The sequence below is a fragment of the Sprattus sprattus genome (genome assembly GCF_963457725.1).
Source record: "Sprattus sprattus genome assembly, chromosome: 4".
NCBI classification, from domain to species: domain Eukaryota; kingdom Metazoa; phylum Chordata; class Actinopteri; order Clupeiformes; family Clupeidae; genus Sprattus; species Sprattus sprattus.
Window position 1 is genome coordinate 1,996,908 of NC_137923.1, and position 17,741 is coordinate 2,014,648.

Below are 17,741 nucleotides of genomic sequence, written 5' to 3' on the forward strand. Positions count from 1 at the left end.
GAGAGAGAGGGATAGAGAGAGAGAGAGAGAGAAGAAAAAAGAGGGAAAGAGAGGGAGAGAGAGAGACAGAGAGAGAGAGAGAGAGAGACAATAGTGAAGCTGAATTCAGAGATACTTGTGTTGCATTGAATAGTAAGTGCAATGGATCATCAAACTAAACACAAGAACAAATAAAAACAAATAGACTGTTCTGGAACAGGGTTTCAGCAAGAAATATGAGATTTGAACATAGCTACACATCAGTTTATCTTATACTGTACAAGATACTCTTTCATACCAATGGATCTGGGGCCACACCAAACAAATATGTTGTGCAAAGAAAGAGGTGCTTTTACGTACATTAAATTAGTGTTGGTAACAGCAAAATGGTCGACTTGAAAAACAACGGACTGATCAGAGTAATTTAGGACTGCCTCATAGTGGTCAGCAGTGGCAATAATAATAATAATAATAATAATAATAATCTAAATAACAAAAGGAGATGTAAACAAGGGTGTAAATCCAAACAGACTAAACTGTTAGTGGTCCACAGAGTACAGCAGCAAATCAGGCCTGGGAGATCTGAACCCAGATACTGATGCTATAATGATCCAAGCTGCTTAAGGAAACATGTCGTTTGGCTTGAGCACCATACTGTCTACGACAAAATCCCCTTCTACAGACGGTGTTATTTCTACAGTGGTGAATTTTCAGGAGCTGGACAGCCAAAGAAGCAGATGGCACAGCACATAAGGCTGGTACACACAAATACATGCAGACAGACAGACAAACAGACAGACAGACAGACACACAACCTCAAAGACATGTAAGTTTGGTTGGGTGTGTGGGGTGGGGGTGGGGGTGGGGGGCGCCCTCTCAATGTCAACCCTGACAGCTTCCTCCATTAGTCCCCCCATAATTCATCTGGCATGGTCTCTGTGGCGCGGACATCTGGATTAGCCACGGTGGGCTCTCCCTGACAGGGCCGCGGCATAAATCTGCCTCGCAGTGGGGAGGGACGTGGCAGGGCCAGGCGTGTGGGCGGGCAGGCGGACGGAAGGAGAGAGAGAGAGACGGAGACGCTCTGCCGATGAGAGTCCTTCTCCACCTTCTCTCCGTCAATGTCAACTGAGTGTCACAGGAGGAGCTGCAGCTGCTGGGGCCACGGGTGTTTTTGGGGGCCGTCTCAGATCAGACAACATCACACGTCTCAGAGTCTCGCTGACACACACAAACACGCAAGCACACACACAAATACACACACACCGTGTCATGTGTGCACACAACAAGGTAAGACAACCACTTATCTGACCAGACCTGCATGAAACACACCCCGAGTACTAACATGTTATGTTATTTTATAAACTGCATAGGGTGGACGCTGGACCCGGCCTGAACGCTTACATATGCCCATAAGGCCACTCGCCTATAGCGCCACCTGTTGGTGGTTGGAAACATTGCACATTCTCCGATCCTGACCAAACTTCATAGGGCGGACGCTGGACCCGTTCTGAACTCAGATATACGCCCATAATGTCAATCGCCTACAGCAGCGATGGCCCTCTCATCACTGCTTGCAGTTTTAATTTTATGTTATGTTATGGTAGGATGTTGTGCGGGGTGTCCTGTCTTAAGAATTTCAGAGCCCAGTCTGACTCTGTGTTTGTATGTGCATCTGACAATAAAGGACTTGAAACACTCATGTAGGTTAACATGAGGTTAGACTCGTCTACTCCCCGACCTTCTATGCCAGAATCCTTCTGAAAGTCCTCTACATGTAATCCCCAACTTCCAGAATATTTTGATTACGGAACCTGTGCGTCATCAGCACACCACAGAACCAGCAAGGCAGACTACATACTGTGTTTAGTTTGTAAATGCTCGGAAGACCCACAGTCCTTTCAATCAGGTGATGTATGTATAGCATTAGAGGGGAGAGGGTGCACGTGAGATAAGTCATACAGACATATAGATCTGGGGCCGTATTCACAAAGAATCTTAGGGCTAAAAGTAGCTCATAAGTGGCGAATTTAGGAGAAACTCCTAAAAATAATGGGCGTGTCAGTCTTAAATTTAGGACTCCTATTTTTTTTTACTAAGAGCAATTCACAAAATATTTTATCCCTTAAAGTAGCACCTAAGTCTAGGACAGCTTAAAACTCCTCATGAGGACTCCTAAGTCACTAAGACCTATTCACAAAAAGTCTTAAAATGGCTGAAGCCAGACGTAACGTGTTGGAGACAATGAACGACTCTGAATTGTTGAGAAGATATCGTTTAAACCGTGAAGGCATCAACATTTTACTAGAATTAGTGCGGGATGCAATCACGTCTCCAACTATCCGAAACAACCCAATCAGTCCGGAAGTTAAATGTTTGATAACATTAAGATTTTTGGCTACGGGGAAAATGCAACTTTGCAACGCAGACGACAGAATATCGCAATCACCGCACTCTGTAGACCACACATTGTACAACAGTTTATCCGGTTCCCTTTGGACAATCGGCTACTTCAAAGGATCAAGGTCAATTTCATGGCGTTTGCAGGAATGCCCGGTGTCGTGGGTGCCATCGATGGAACTCACATTAAAATAATTGCTCCATCCAGAGATGAGGACGTCTTTGTAAACCGCAAAAAGGTACATTCAATTAATACACAGATAGTGTTTGATCCAAATTTCACAATCATGGATATTGTTGCGAAGTGGCCTGGATCTACTCACGATTCGCGCAGTTTAATGGAGAGCGCGGTCTGCGCCAGCTTTTTGAGCGGCACCATGTACCTGCTGGATGCCACTTGGGTGACGTGACAGTGGCCATCCATGCAAGACATGGCTTTTGACACCCTTCCTCAATCCACAACCGGGAGCACAGTTGAACTACAACATGCAAGTATACGCATGAGGCCTATTTTGGTGACACAATACCTGTAGCCGCGACGGCTCTTTTAAAGTCCACTCCGCAATCTCCATCCTACATTGTGACTGGAGCGCATACCATCGCTTCTCGCAGTCATCGACAGAGCGACAGACGGCAGGGAATGAAGCATTTATGTTAACACATATGTCCTCCCATGCCTCACGCATAGTTTGCAGGGTGCTTTAATTATTACTTCTTTGATTTCATGCAATTTCCGTGTTTTTTTCGGCAATTTCTCTTTCTCTTAACGTGCAAAGCGTCATTCTCGTTGGATGCACAAACTTGTCATCATGTGTGTGCATTCTGCTAAGTGCACTGTCCATAACTATCTAATATGACTTAATTTGAAGCCTAGGTTATTCTCTTATTTTCTGTTTATTTAGTGGGATCGTTAGGGGGATGTTAGGACTGAGTTTTTAATGAGAGAGCCTGTCAACAACCAATCACCGTCCTCACCCCTTCTAAACTCGTGCATGAGAAGCGACGTCATCCATAGCAACGGAGTTTTTATCTTAAGCTTAGGAGTTGGTATTATCCTTAGTATGAGTAGGTCTCAGAGCCGTTGTGAATCACTTTTAAGAAATTACTCCTACGTAAAAGGTTTTAGCGCGAGTTAGGAGCACTCCTAGTGGTAAGATAAAAGGCTTTGTGAATACGGCCCCTGGGGCCGTATTCACAAAGAATCTTAGGGCTAAAAGTAGCTCATAAGTGGCGAATTTAGGAGAAACTCCTAAAAATAATGGGCGTGTCAGTCTTAAATTTAGGACTCCTATTTTTTTTTACTAAGAGCAATCCACAAAATATTTTATCCCTAAAAGTAGCACCTAAGTCTAGGACAGCTTAAAACTCCTCATGAGGACTCCTAAGTCACTAAGACCTATTCACAAAAAGTCTTAAAATGGCTGAAGCCAGACGTAACGTGTTGGAGACAATGAACGACTCTGAATTGTTGAGAAGATATCGTTTAAACCGTGAAGGCATCAACATTTTACTAGAATTAGTGCGGGATGCAAACACGTCTCCAACTATCCGAAACAACCCAATCAGTCCGGAAGTTAAATGTTTGATAACATTAAGATTTTTGGCTACGGGGAAAATGCAACTTTGCAACGCAGACGACTTCAGAATATCGCAATCAAGCCGATTCATTCATCAAACAATCACCGCACTCTGTAGACCACACATTGTACAACAGTTTATCCGGTTCCCTTTGGACAATCGCCTACTTCAAAGGATCAAGGTCAATTTCATGGCGTTTGCAGGAATGCCCGGTGTCGTGGGTGCCATCGATGGAACACACATTAAAATAATTGCTCCATCCAGAGATGAGGACGTCTTTGTAAACCGCAAAAAGGTACATTCAATTAATACACAGATAGTGTTTGATCCAAATTTCACAATCATGGATATTGTTGCGAAGTGGCCTGGATCTACTCACGATTCGCGCATTTTAATGGAGAGCGCGGTCTGCGCCAGCTTTTTGAGCGGCACCATGTACCTGCTGGATGCCACTTGTAGGCTGACAGTGGCCATCCATGCAAGACATGGCTTTTGACACCCTTCCTCAATCCACAACCGGGAGCACAGTTGAACTACAACATGCAAGTATACGCATGAGGCCTATTTTGGTGACACAATACCTGTAGCCGCGACGGCTCTTTTAAAGTCCACTCCGCAATCTCCATCCTACATTGTGACTGGAGCACATACCACCGCTTCTCGCAGTCATCGACAGAGCGACACACGGCAGGGAATGAAGCATTTATGTTAACACATAAGTCCTCCCATGCCTCACGCATAGTTTGCAGGGTGCTGTAATTATTACTTCTTTGATTTCATGCAATTTCCGTGTTTTTTTCGGCAATTTCTCTTTCTCTTAACGTGCAAAGCGTCATTCTCGTTGGATGCACAAACTTGTCATCATGCGTGTGCATTCTGCTAAGTGCACTATCCATAACTATTTAATATGACTTCATTTGAAGCCTAGGTTATTCTCTTATTTTCTGTTGATTTAGTGGGATCGTTAGGGGGATGTTAGGACTGAGTTTTGAATGAGACCGCCTGTCAGCAACCAATCACCGTACGCACCGCTTCTAAACTCGTGCATGAGAATGGACGTCATCCATAGCAACGGAGTTTTTATCTTAAGCTTAGGAGTTGGTATTATCCTTAGTATGAGTAGGTCTCAGAGCCGTTGTGAATCACTTTTAAGAAATTACTCCTACGTAAAAGGTTTTAGCGCGAGTTAGGAGCACTCCTAGTGGTAAGATAAAAGGCTTTGTGAATACGGCCCCAGATGGGTTGGATATTTTGATGATTGGTTTTGTACAGCTTCATATGTTTTAAATCTAGGACTGAGGCAAAATTCAAAATGAATGTATTCCAATAAATAAATAAAACATAATGGCACTATTCAAAATGGTACGTCTCACAGCGCACCCCGGTACTTTGAATACAAAATCAGCCGGTGGGGAAAAATACATTCACGCTACACACACACACACACACACACACACACACACACACACACACACACACACACACAAATACAACCACATCTTTCTTTTTCACAATCCCAGCAGCGTGTGTTCTTAAGTGGATTATGGAGATGCAGAAGTGTTGGGCAGGGGGGTATAAAAAGAGGAGGTGATTTGCATGACTGTGCCTCTAGGCTTCAATCTCAGCTTGAAGGTCGGCTCCCTGCTCTTGTCTTCGCCATAATTACTCTCAACAGCTCTCATGATGACGAGACCAGTTCACGCCGGAGTTATTCTTTTTTCCTTCTGGGTTTACTTTTATCTCCCTGGCAGGGTGGGAAAACATGTTTACTCGACATCATCAATAACAATCAGTCGAGTGTGGCAGCCATCTTGATTAATGGGGGCCAACTGTGCGCGGATCGGGCTGTTCTGCCCCATCCTCGTTCGGAGTCAGAGGTTGAGTCGGAGGCAGAGGAAGAGTCGGAGACAGAGGTTGAGTCGGAGGCAGAGGAAGAGTCGGAGGCAGAGGTAGAGTCGGAGTCAGGTCACTGGTCCTGGGCTGTGACAGGGGCAGGTGGCTGAACACGCCCCTAATGGCTGAAGTCAGGCCCCTTGATCCTGAAGGTGCCCGGTTTACTGCAGGGATGTTACAAAACAGAATGCCTCTGAGCCACAAACTGGGCTGGTGTTTTTTTTCCCTTCTACTTTCAGTCTGGCCCCAAAGGCAGTTATGAAAAATTCACAACTCCGGTGCAAACTCCAGGGCCAGCACGCACTCCCCTAACTCGCACACAGTTTTGCACTTTTCTCTCACATTTTCTCCTTCTTCTCCTCCTCTTCTCCCAAGTGTCCTTCCCACAGCTAATGCTGCAGACTCCTGCCCATATGTCTGCCAGCAGCATCCACCGGCAGCTAACACGCCTCGCCCCAGCCCAGCACAGCCCAGCACAGCCCAGCGCAGCGCCAAGCCCACAGCCGGGGGGGGGGGAGCAGTGTATTCAGCCGAGGAAGCATCCTGTACCCCCCATGCCACGTTCAGAGCTCATCCTAAGCTGGCTTCTCAGGGACGGAAGTGAAAGTGCTCAAAGCAGTCAGCCCTGCCAAACCACCGTTCATCTGCTTGGACTCCAACACTCAAAATCACTCAACTAACTACAGTTTATATTCAGTGATAAATAAGGGGGAAAAAAGAAATTAAAAAACAAAAGATTTTCCAATTCTCCAAGAGACCAATTCTTCAGTCAAAACAAAGACAGACAAACCAACGTCACTGTTCGCTGTCAAACGCCGGTGACAGAGAGACAGGTTTGTCAGCATCAAGGAGATGTAGACAGCAGGAGCAACGGTAAAGTGAGGCCTGAGGCCCAGCGATTCTCCACTTACTTAGGGTCGATTGGAGCAGTACACAGCACCAGCGCCCGCGGTAGGCCCCCTTGTGGTGACATGTATTCTGATGTCTCTTCTGATGAGATCAAACTGAGATGTCAGATGCTGTCAGCGGGATTAGGCCGCAGGGCCCTGCCACTCAGAAACCCCCAGAGAGGAGCAACACAATTGGGTCACCACAAGTTCAGTCCAGACCCTGTTTTGTGTGTGTATGTGCGTGTGTGTGTTTATGACTGTATTGGTATTTGAATGTGTGGGTATATATAAAGTGTGTGTGTGTTTTTAAATGTGTGTGTATTTGAATGTGTGTGTAGACAGAGACAGAGTGTGTCTGTGTGTGTGTATGTGTGGGTGTGTGTGAGTGTGTGTGTGTGTGTTTGTGTGTGTGTGTGTGTGTGTGTATGTGTGTGTGTGTGTGTGTGTGTGTGTGTGTGTGTGTGTGTCCATGCCTGCCAGCCAGAGTAGGTCTGTGGGTCAGTCACACTCATAAGCGTCCGTAGTCATCACGTGTGACCACACAGTTACACACACAAAAGATATTTCCAGGTCAGTTGCTAGGGGCTGCATCAAAGACTACCCAAGATGGTGGGAGTGACGCTGGATGGTGGAAGAACTGTGATGGAGACTGTCTTTATACCACCGTCATTTCAATCTGCTGCTACAAATGTAATCTCATTGGGATTTGATTGACCTCAGTAAAATGGCTTGAGCCTGGAGGTTAACATGCTGCTTAAGGGCCTACCAAGAGGTTAATGCACAATAAAAGCTTTATGAGGAAGTCCATCTTAGCCAGTAATGACATTGCACAGCTGAAAAGGCAACAGATGAATATTTATGATCGCTGAGACATTTGTGGAAAACGCCTGTTTGACAAACTGCCTGGGACAGCTGTTTGGAAGTCTTTTGAAGGGTTTTTCCCACAGATGACTGCTGGTGTCAGCACTGGCCAGAGAGAAGCACCAGGCCTGTAACAGCCAACCGTCCATGGGGTTGAGTGCAGACATCAGAGGAGGCCCGATCTGAAATCTCTTTACTGCAGCCAAATACCCCGGGTCTCAGGAGAAAGGGCTGCTTTGCTTGTGCAGATGGGGCTTGCGGTATCTGACACAGTGTAATTGAGTGTTTTGCATTGCAATTCTGTGGTTCTTTGTTGTAGTTTTTCTTTCTTTAAATTCTGTTTAGAGCCGGTCCAACTCACTATGTTTTGGCGGTCACATTTGCATCCATGTACACAGACTAACCTCTTCAAAGCTGACCGCGGTTGTTTCCATATGCTACAGTGGCGCCCACAACAAAGGGCTGTGGGGTTAAAAAACACGTGTGCACATGTGTCGACGAGCGTGCCATATATGCGCGCGTGTGCGAGGGAGATCAAACGTGAGAGCACCTTCGCAGCACAGTTGCATGCATATGTGTGTATGATAGACAGAATGCACGGCGGTGTGCAAGGCAGAGATTGAGCGTGTTTTTGGAATGCGCATGGGCCTGCGTGAGGGTTGCGGATTTAGCGGATCCCAAAAAAGTTTTCTAAGTGTCAGAATCAACTTTTTCTTATGATTTTTTAGGGTTAGGTGCAAGTAGGTTTAGGGTTAGGGTTACAGTATAAGGCTAAAAACTAGGTCTCAGTACCCCTACCAATGCCTGAAAGTACGTTACACTTCCTGTATGACGTCATATGACGTGGATATTGTACTTTTTTTGGGATCCGAATAATCCGCAACCCTGCGTGAGAGCGGCGTCTCCACACTGACCTGTACTACTCTGGATGGTCCTGACGGTGGTGGTGGTCCGAGGTGGCGAGGCGGGCAGCGGTCCTGTCTCGTCGTCCTGCGAGCAGCCCTGGTCGATGGCGCGCACGTAACTGTGGCTCCGCATGCGGAAGCAGCCCGGCACCGGCAGGTCCAGCGCGTTCACCGCCTGCGACTCCATCTCGCTGAACACGGACTCGCACACGGCCTCAATCTGGCCGTTCACCTCCACCTCGCTCACCTTCACAGCAGGAAGGGCCAGGTGGAGGAGGAGGAGGTAGAAGAAAGAGGAGGAAGAAAGAAGGGACCAGGAAGAAAGGTAGAGAGGTATACAGTGGAGGGTGGGGGGGGCAGAGTATCAGTGAGGGCAATCAGCAGCAGAGCATGAAAACGCATATGGCAGAAGAAAGCCCCTCTTACCACAGGGGAAACATCAGGGTGGAAGAAAGAGCTTATAAAGATAACAAGGCAAAAGAAGACTTGTGCTAATGAACTTAAAAAAACATAATGCAGAGGCAGGAAGAGGAAGAGTCTTTCAGTAAGAGCAAGGGGCGGGGGAGAATTGAAATGCTCTGAAAGAAAGTCACATGTCACTTCAGAGGAACGGGGCCATGCGTGAACTTCCACAACGAATGGGAGGAGATGCAGAAAAACAAACTTGGATGCCATTGGATGCATTTTGGGTGGAGGAGGATGAAAAGGGGGGAGATCTGACTGGTCTGAGATTTGACTAGTGAAAGATGCAAGATGCTTTCCTTGCTAACAGTGCAGCCTTGGCCCAAAATAAGCAAGGAGACCTAGCACTGAAGTAGCAAGCTAGTTACCGAAGGGCTCACAGTGGATCAGGCAGACGAGGAGGTGGAGGGGGAGGTGATAGTGGTGAATGGAGGTGAAGACAGGCTGGAGAAATGAAACGGAGGAAAACACTTGACAGGGAAAGAACACACTGTACATAAGGAGACGGAGGAGAATGTGGAGGAAACGATACGGCGCAAGGAGGGCTAGTCGCTCAGAACTCGCTAACAATCATACATGAGGGAATTCACTTCTATTGTTCTTCCGGAATGGAACTGTACTTTAGTTTATTTTTGTCCATGGGCCTGACAGCAGGCACTTAAAGTCGCTTCTTGGGTTCGATTATAAATGATTTAAAGTCCAAATGCTGGCAAACCAGAAAAAAATTACTTTAGGTTAGTTCGCTAGATCCTTAATGAAAATGCTACGGGGATATCAGATCAAAAATCAGTCCGTTTTTAAGTTAAATGATAATTTGATGAATGTGATTTTTTTTAGTTCAAATCAGGCCAAATGTAGAGGAGTTTACAACAGATTTATACTTTCTCTGTTAGACAGCATCTTAGTGAGATCTGACTGGTGTTAGTAGAGGACATTACATTCTGTTACTACTATAACTGTTTATACTATATTAGTTCGATGTTATTTACGACACAAAGGTGAATGAACAACACCATGTGGCTTATGGTTTCAATTCATCTCAACAAGAGATGAATCACAGGGTTGACGTCATGATCTGGTATGGTTCTATGGACTCTAAGGGGTTCAAGTTTGGACCTTCCTCCCCCTGCACCCCCGGCCTGCCCTGCTCCCCGCCCCCACCAGATGAGAAAGGAAGGACTGGGGGAGGATCGGGGGCTGGCTTGGCCACCAGAGACGGTTGCGTGGGGTGAGAGTTTGGGACGGCCACCAACCTGGCTGATGGTGCTCATTGCCCTCATGTAGCTCTCGTTTCGCGAGCGGTATTGGGGTGAGGCGAGCAGGGCTTTGGGATCCAGGCTGTCCAGATGATTGATGGAAACTTCACTCACCGCCCGCAGGTAGCTATGGCTTCGGATCTGCAGCTTTGGCGAGTGCTCGGTGGAGATCCTGCCGATGAGATAGAGAGAGGGAGAGAGAGAGAGAAGAGAGAGAGAGAGAGAGAGAGAGAGAGAGAGAGAGAGAGAGAGAGAGAGAGGGAGAGAGAGAGAGAGAGAGAGAGAGAGGGAGAGAGAGGACAAATTTCAAGACTGGAGGGTTTCAAGAGTAAAAAGCAGTGACAGTGACAGAGAAATGGAGGAAGACATCATAGTTATGGAAACATGGTCTATCTCACTCCAGTTGAAGAGCACATATAAGTGTCATTTACTTGGACGGATATGAGTGCTTGAAAGTGTTGCTGGCATGGTGACACGCAGTAGGAGGCGGATGGCAAGGCTCATGCACCACCAGAGCCAATCTGAAGGGTATCAACAGAGAGGGGGCAGAGAGAGAGAGAGATGGCGAGAGAGAGAGAGAGATGGAGAGAGAGAGAGAGAGATGGAGAGAGAGAGAGATGGAGAGAGAGAGAGACAGACAGAGAAACAGAGAGATATAGATGGAGAGAAATATATATATATGGGGGAGTCAGTCTTTTTCTTCTTTTTGTCCTCTTTCTGAGGTCCACTGAGTGGGCGGGGGTGGGGGGTAGCGGGGTCTCGAGGACAGCCCATCAAGCGGAGGGTCTCTGGGCTGATTCAGCTGCGGCTCCCTGTTTGTCCGGCGCCGGACTGCATTATGCATGTATGGCTCTTTAAATAGAGGCAGCCAGCTCCAGCGGGCACTGACAGAGCTGCTCTCCTCGCCACCACTCCACTGCGGCTGCTGAGCAAAAACAGCTAAACTCACTTAAGGCCGCCCACGTAGGCTGCGCTTCACACACACACACACACACACACACACGCGCGCGCACACACACAGACACACGCACACTCGTCACGTTGACAAACGTGTGTGTACTTGGACTCATGGACATCTATATGCACAACGACACAGGCAAGAAAGTGCCTGCGCGTATATACATAGGGACACATGCCATACACACACACAGACACACACACACACACACACACACACACACAAATGCAGAGGCACAGGCAGACAGCTGGCGGTAACAGCAGCTGCAGTGTGGCGTCTGAAGGAGAGAGAGCCAGAAGGAGAGCCCAGAGCCGACAGAATTGAGCGGGACGGACGGGGGGAGAGTTGCTCCTGTGTCTGCATGGCTGGACTCATGACCGTGCAGCACGCACCCTGAGCTCCCCTCAAGACCGCTGCACGCCCATGTAAGTGGTCCATTCAAGCACACCAGCTCCACACACACACACACACACACACACACACACACACACACACACACACACACACACACACACACACACACACCAGCTCCACACACACACACACACACACACACACACACACACACACACACACACACACACACACACACACCAGCACCACACATACACACACACACACACACACACACAGACACACTTTCGCCAAAGCAGAGTGAAGAACAATTGATATCAAGTATAAACATACATATTAGGTGCTGGCAATCAAGTCTTCAGCCTCAGTGTTTTTTTGTTTCAAGTCTGCAGACAATTTATTATATTCTTCTTCTAGGTAATTTACTCCAATGAACCTGATATGCAAATGTTTTGCGGTTACAAATTGTAAACACATATTAAGGTTGTAACGGTGAACACAGATAAGGTTCTAACTCCTGGCAATTATGGCGCCCCTGCTCTTAGATTGTTGCCGCTGCCGTGGTGACGTTGAGTGTTCCTGGATGGAGGTGGGTGGTGGGTGGTGGGTGGTGGGTGGTGCCGGCATACCCTCTGACATAGGGGATTTGATTATGTAAGGTGCCAGTGGAGTGGAAGGGAGCCCTGCCTTTCTGCCTTGCTCCTCCGGGGGGGGGGGGGGGGGGGGGGGGGGGGGGGGGTGATGGGTGGATCTAGCTACCGCCTTTCTAACCACCACCCCCCCCCCCCCCCAGGGCGCTCGCATTGCTGAGTTTGTGTCAGCTATTCTTCACAGCACATGACCATATGTCATATACATTATGTATCAGTGGGCTTGCAGTACGCCTAATGGCATCTTCAACGTGTCCTTTTCATGCGTCATGAGGACCGATGATGTAACGAGGCTCTTATTGACAGTCAGATGGACACGGCGGAACGGCGCTGTTGGAAGTATAGGCCCAGAGGCAGGGACCCACCGTGGGCCTGCTATGAGCTTTAAGTGTTCCTCTCTGCGCGTGATGTTGTGAAGGGGTTAAATTCACAACGGCATTCATACTGTTCTTCTTCTTCATGCACGGTCTCATCCGAGTTGCCGCCTTGTCTTTGACACAAAACAATCTAGGACAAGACTGAAGGAATTCCACAAAAATCAATATTTATAACCAGGCGTACTTCCAAAATAGTATAGCAAATCTGCAAAGCCCCAAATCCTCCAATCCCTCTTATAGGCAAACTCTGGGCTGTGGAATACATTTTCCTGGGCTCGAATGAGGCTGATTGCTCCTTCCTGCCTGCCTGCCTGCAGTTGCTCCTCTAGGCTAGAAACCTCTCTGATGCTGTTTAGTGTCTGCACCAAATGAGCCACTTAGTTCAACAATCACAACAAATGATTAACACATGAGGCCAGAGAAAGAACAGGCAAACACTATCAGCAGCAGTATCAATATTCTAACATGAGCACAAAGAAGTCAGTATGCTTCAACACAATCTGTCGGAATCATCCCAATCAAATCTATTTAACAGGCATCAGGCTCCTCAGACACTTTGCTGAAACACTGTTTGAACTCATAATTACATTAACATTTACATTTACATTTAGTCATTTAGCAGGCGCTTTTATCCAAAGCGTCGTGCAAAGGAGAGATCAATCAAGCTACGAGCAATAGAGACCTAATGTAACAATAAATACTACTTTACATAAGAAATAAAAAGTGTAGGAATGTAACTACTGTAAGTGCGAGTTAGGTACTAGTTAGAGGAGATAGCATTAGAGGAAATATAAGGAGAGGTAGAGGAAGGAAGGGGGAGGGAGAGGGAGTGCAAGTTAGGATTATAAATCCAAGTTAGGATTAATATTGAGGATTTACAGTCATTTGGCACCCCATGTCAACTTTAACCTTCAAAACTGAGGGACATGGAAAAAGGCACTGTATTGTGTCAATGTAGCACTTCGTAAAGAAGTCCCTAGGCTAATTAGTGTAATTACTCATACCTTCCATGGCTGGAAGCTTACTTAATTAAAGGCATGCTTGGCTCCTGGCACCCTGGAATAATGGAGGCTATATTCCGTGGAGACTCTAATTGATATCCCAGCTGTGTGCCGCGTGTCCGTGAAGCCACGCTCTCTCGGAGGGGAGGGGAGGGGGAGTGAGGGGGTTGATGGAGGAATGCTCACAAGCTGCGCAATTATTTTTCTGTTTGTGAGGGAAAAAGACGAGTGTTCATATCTCCTGAGACGGCGGCGGCTGATAGGTGGCTGATTGGAGGAAGGGATGAATGGGCCGTGATTAATCTGTCATTAGTCAGCAGTAAGCACGCCGCGCCGGTGTGTCCTAAATGTGGAAGCAGGGTCGAAGCCTCGGCAGAGACGAATACAAAATGGCAGCAGGAGAGAAAGGGTGGCTACAGCTGTCATGTCTCCATAGATACAGTAACTGCCACTAAAAAAAAAAAAAACATTAAGATTAAAATAAATAAATATATATATATATAAATTATAATTGTTTTGTTTTATTGCAGATTTTGTCTGTTGTAAATCTGACCAAATTATACTAAATCTACAGTAGTGTCCATGACAACAAAAGACCAGGCTTGAGAGGATGATCCCTAATGACACACTTCATTCTCTCTGAGTAATATCTGCACTATTTGTCTGCACTTGTTCTTGGGAGGTTCAATGAAGTCTGAGGAACAGGTAATAATATTAAGCTGCCTTACCAGTAACTTTAAAAAAAAAAATCTGCTTCAGTTCTCTGCACTCTGGTTCGTAGAAATGTTAACAACAAATGTGACTCATCATTAATATCTCCTTATCAAAATCTATAACTCCATAGCACTTTCCCAACCGAGGAGCTGTCTTTAAGTCAATGCAGTGTATGACTCATATCTGATGCAGTGGAAGAAAGTGCTTCCTCTTATCATAAATGGTTGCTAAATAAATGAGGAGAAGGAATTAAAATGGAGATGAAGGTCACAGATATGTAGAAGCGAGACACGAGCAGACCCTCCACAAGACTACACCACTGAAAAAAAAACTCTGTAACTACAGCACTCTTTTTTTGTCTGTCTGTCTGTCTGTCTGTCTGTCTGTCTGTCTGTCTGTCTGTCTGTCTGTCTGTCTGTCTGTCTTGTCTGTCTGTCTGTCTGTCTGTCAGACCCCATTCAGCCCCTGTCCATCCGTGTCCATTCCTCTCTCTTCCACTCTCTTTGATGCAAATTTTAGATAACAAGTGTTCCTCCTCACCCATCACCCATCATCTGGATGAATATTCAATCCAGTCCAAACATGTCTTGCCAGAGCAGTGCTGTACATCTGCTGAATTGTGAGAGTACATTTGCAGATAAATACACACGAAAAGCAAATCAATCAAAAAAGAGGGTATTAATGTGGGCTTGTGCTGGCTAAACATTTGTTGAACGTAGGATGCTGTGCATTTCAAATATTTGCTTCAGGCAATCACACCACTTTCTGTTTCTCCACAGTGTTTGACAGCAGTTGGAGCTGATGGATGTAGATTCACGGATCAACATCCATTCTCATGTCAAAACGTGGCTGTGGTAAACTAGCTTAGACGAGTCAATAACGAACCCTCTGTCTTGTGTGTGAGTGTGTGTGTGTGTGTGTGTGTGTGTGTGTGTGTGTGTGTGTGTGTGTCAGCAAGCGTTGCTTGAGTGGTGAGTGAGAGAAGCGAGGCTCTTACTTTAGAGTGGTCATCTCGGTCAGTGAGGGCTGCGTGGCTTTGAGGTAGCTGGCCCTCCGCGCCTGCATCTTGGGCGAGGGCTTGGGGCTGCCGTCCGAGTCGCCACTGTCCTCCTCCGCCATGGCCTTGACGTAGCTGCCGCTGCGCATGCGTCGGCACGGGATGTCGTCCTCCTTGCCCAGCGGCATGAGTCCCCCGCCCCAGTCATCCTGCGGCACCTGCGGGACGGTCAAGAGCGGGCCGGCGTCAGGCAGAGTGCTCCGAGACTGCATGGCACAGCCGGAGCACTGGGCCGGCGCACAGGCACACTGGCACACACACACGTACAGACGTACAGACACGGGCACCTGACTCACCCCTTCAGCCCCCAACCCCCCCTGTGCCCACCTCCTCCTGCGCCAGCCCTAACTCGGGCGCTGAGCAGAGGTAATTAATGAGGCTGCCCGCCCCAGCCTGCACCACTACACTAATGACGCTTGCCTGCCTGCCTGCCTGCCTGCCTGCCTGCCTGCACAACCTGCCATCTGTCTGTAGCGCAACTTCCTTCAGGCATAGCCCTCGTTGATATGGCCCACACTGGAAACAACAACAACAACAACAACAACTACTAAACAGAAAGAAATGAGGAAAGGGTCATTAGAGAGCCTGGTGTGTAGACATCATGGATTGTATTGGTGCTATGTGTATGTGTGTGTGTGTGTGTGAGCGATAAAGTGAGTTAGTGAGTGAGTGTGTGTGTTTGTTGTGTGTGTGTTTGTGTGTTGTGAGTGTGTGTGTGTGTGTGTGTGTGTTTGTGTGTGTGTGTGTGTGTGTGTGTGTGTGTTTGTGTGTGTGTGTGTGTGTGTGTGTGTGTTTGTGTGTTGTGAGTGTGTGTGTTTGTGTGGTGTGAGTGTGTGTGTGTGTGTGTGTTTGTGTGGTGTGAGTGTGTGTGTGTGTGTGTGTTTGTGTGTTGTGTGTGCGTGTTGTGTGTGTGTGTGTGTGTGTGTGTGTGTGTGTGTGTGTGTGCGTGCGTGTGTGCGTGTGTTTGTGTGTGTGTGTTTGTGTGGTGTGAGTGTGTGTGTGTGTGTGTGTGTGTGTGTGTGTGTGTGTGCGTGCGTGTGTTTGTGTGTTGTGAGTGTGTCTGTGTTGCCTCGACTAGGTCCTGTGGGAGGCCTCTAGTCATACTAGTGACGGCGTGCTGCCACTGAAGAGAGTAGGCGCACAGAGAGTCTAGGCTGTTATAAATATGGAAGAAAAGGGCAGATAATCCCTGCTCTAGGAACTCCACTTTTGTCATTAAGGTGAATCATCCGTGATGGTGTTGCCAAGGCTGGGTTACTGGGGAAACAGAGCTGGTGCTGACGTCAGACATCAGCACACAGGCACTGGCAGCGTGACGTGGCAGCAGGTGGTGACTGTGGTCACGCTCGTTACACCCACACCACAAATAGACACTTCTGGCCACCTATCAGGACTCTAACAATATCTGCAACCTTTTACAGTAGCAGTCCATTCTGAGTAAGGCAACAGCCGAGGAAGGGAGTCAGAGTCAGTGAGTGAGTGATTGTGTGTGTGTGTGTGTGTGTGTGTGTGTGAGCGATAAAGTGAGTTAGTGAGTGAGTGTGTGTGAAAGAGTGATAAAGTGAGCGAGTGAGTGAATATGATTGTGTGTGTGTGTGTGTGTGTGTGTGTGTGTGAGTGATCAAGTCAGTGAGTGAGTGTGTGTAATAAAGTGAGTGAGTGTGTGTGTGAGATTGATAAAGTGAATGAGTGTGTTAGTGTGTGTGAGTGATAAAGTGAGTGAGTGAATGAATGTGTTATGAGTGAGTGAATGACTGAATAAGTGAATGAGTAAGTAAGTGTGTGTGTGTGAGTGATAAAGTGAGTGAGTGTGTGTGTGTATGATAAAGTGAGTAAGTGAGTGAGTGTTTGAGTGATAAAGTGAGTGAGTCAGTGAGTGTGTGTGTGAGAGTGATAAAGTGAATGAGTCAGTGAGTGTGTGTGAGTGATAACGTGAGTGAGTGAATGAATGTGTATATGAGTGAGTAAATGACTGTATGAGTGCGTGAGTGAGTCTGTGAGTGACTGAGTGTGTAAGCGCAATGAGTAAGTGAGTGAGTGAGTGCGTGAATGAATAAGTGAGTGCGTGAATGAATGAATAAGTGAGTGCGTGAGTGTGTGAGTGAGTGTGTGAGTGAGTGTGTGAGTGTGTGAGTGTTTGAGTGAGTGAGTGTGTGAGTGTGTGAGTGAGTGTGTGAGTGAGTGTGTGAGTGAGTGTGTGAGTGTTTGAGTGAGTGTGTGAGTGAGTGTGTGAGTGAGTGTGTGAGTGAGTGTGTGAGTGTGTGAGTGAGTGTGTGAGTGTGTGAGTGAGTGTGTGAGTGAGTGTGTGAGTGAGTGTGTGAGTGTGTGAGTGTGTGAGTGAGTGTCTGGGTAACAGACTGGCAGAAACAACAGTGGAGGGCTAATGGCTTTCAGATCCCACTGACC

At 47.2% G+C, this 17,741-nt stretch overlaps 1 protein-coding gene across 4 annotated transcripts in view; it reads right to left on the reverse strand.

Annotated features, from left to right (window-relative positions):
* dlgap1a (discs, large homolog-associated protein 1a) overlaps positions 1 to 17,741 on the reverse strand; it is a gene marked incomplete at both ends in the record, with an annotated part of 39,824 nt that overhangs the window by 19,438 nt on the left and 2,645 nt on the right. For all 4 annotated transcript variants that reach the window (XM_080837255.1, XM_080837256.1, XM_080837254.1 and 1 more), the window contains 3 exons: positions 8,516 to 8,753; positions 10,222 to 10,396; positions 15,276 to 15,493. In XM_080837255.1, coding sequence (XP_080693381.1) covers positions 8,516 to 8,753; positions 10,222 to 10,396; positions 15,276 to 15,493 — 631 coding nt within the window. The remainder of the gene's footprint in view (positions 1 to 8,515; positions 8,754 to 10,221; positions 10,397 to 15,275; positions 15,494 to 17,741) is intronic.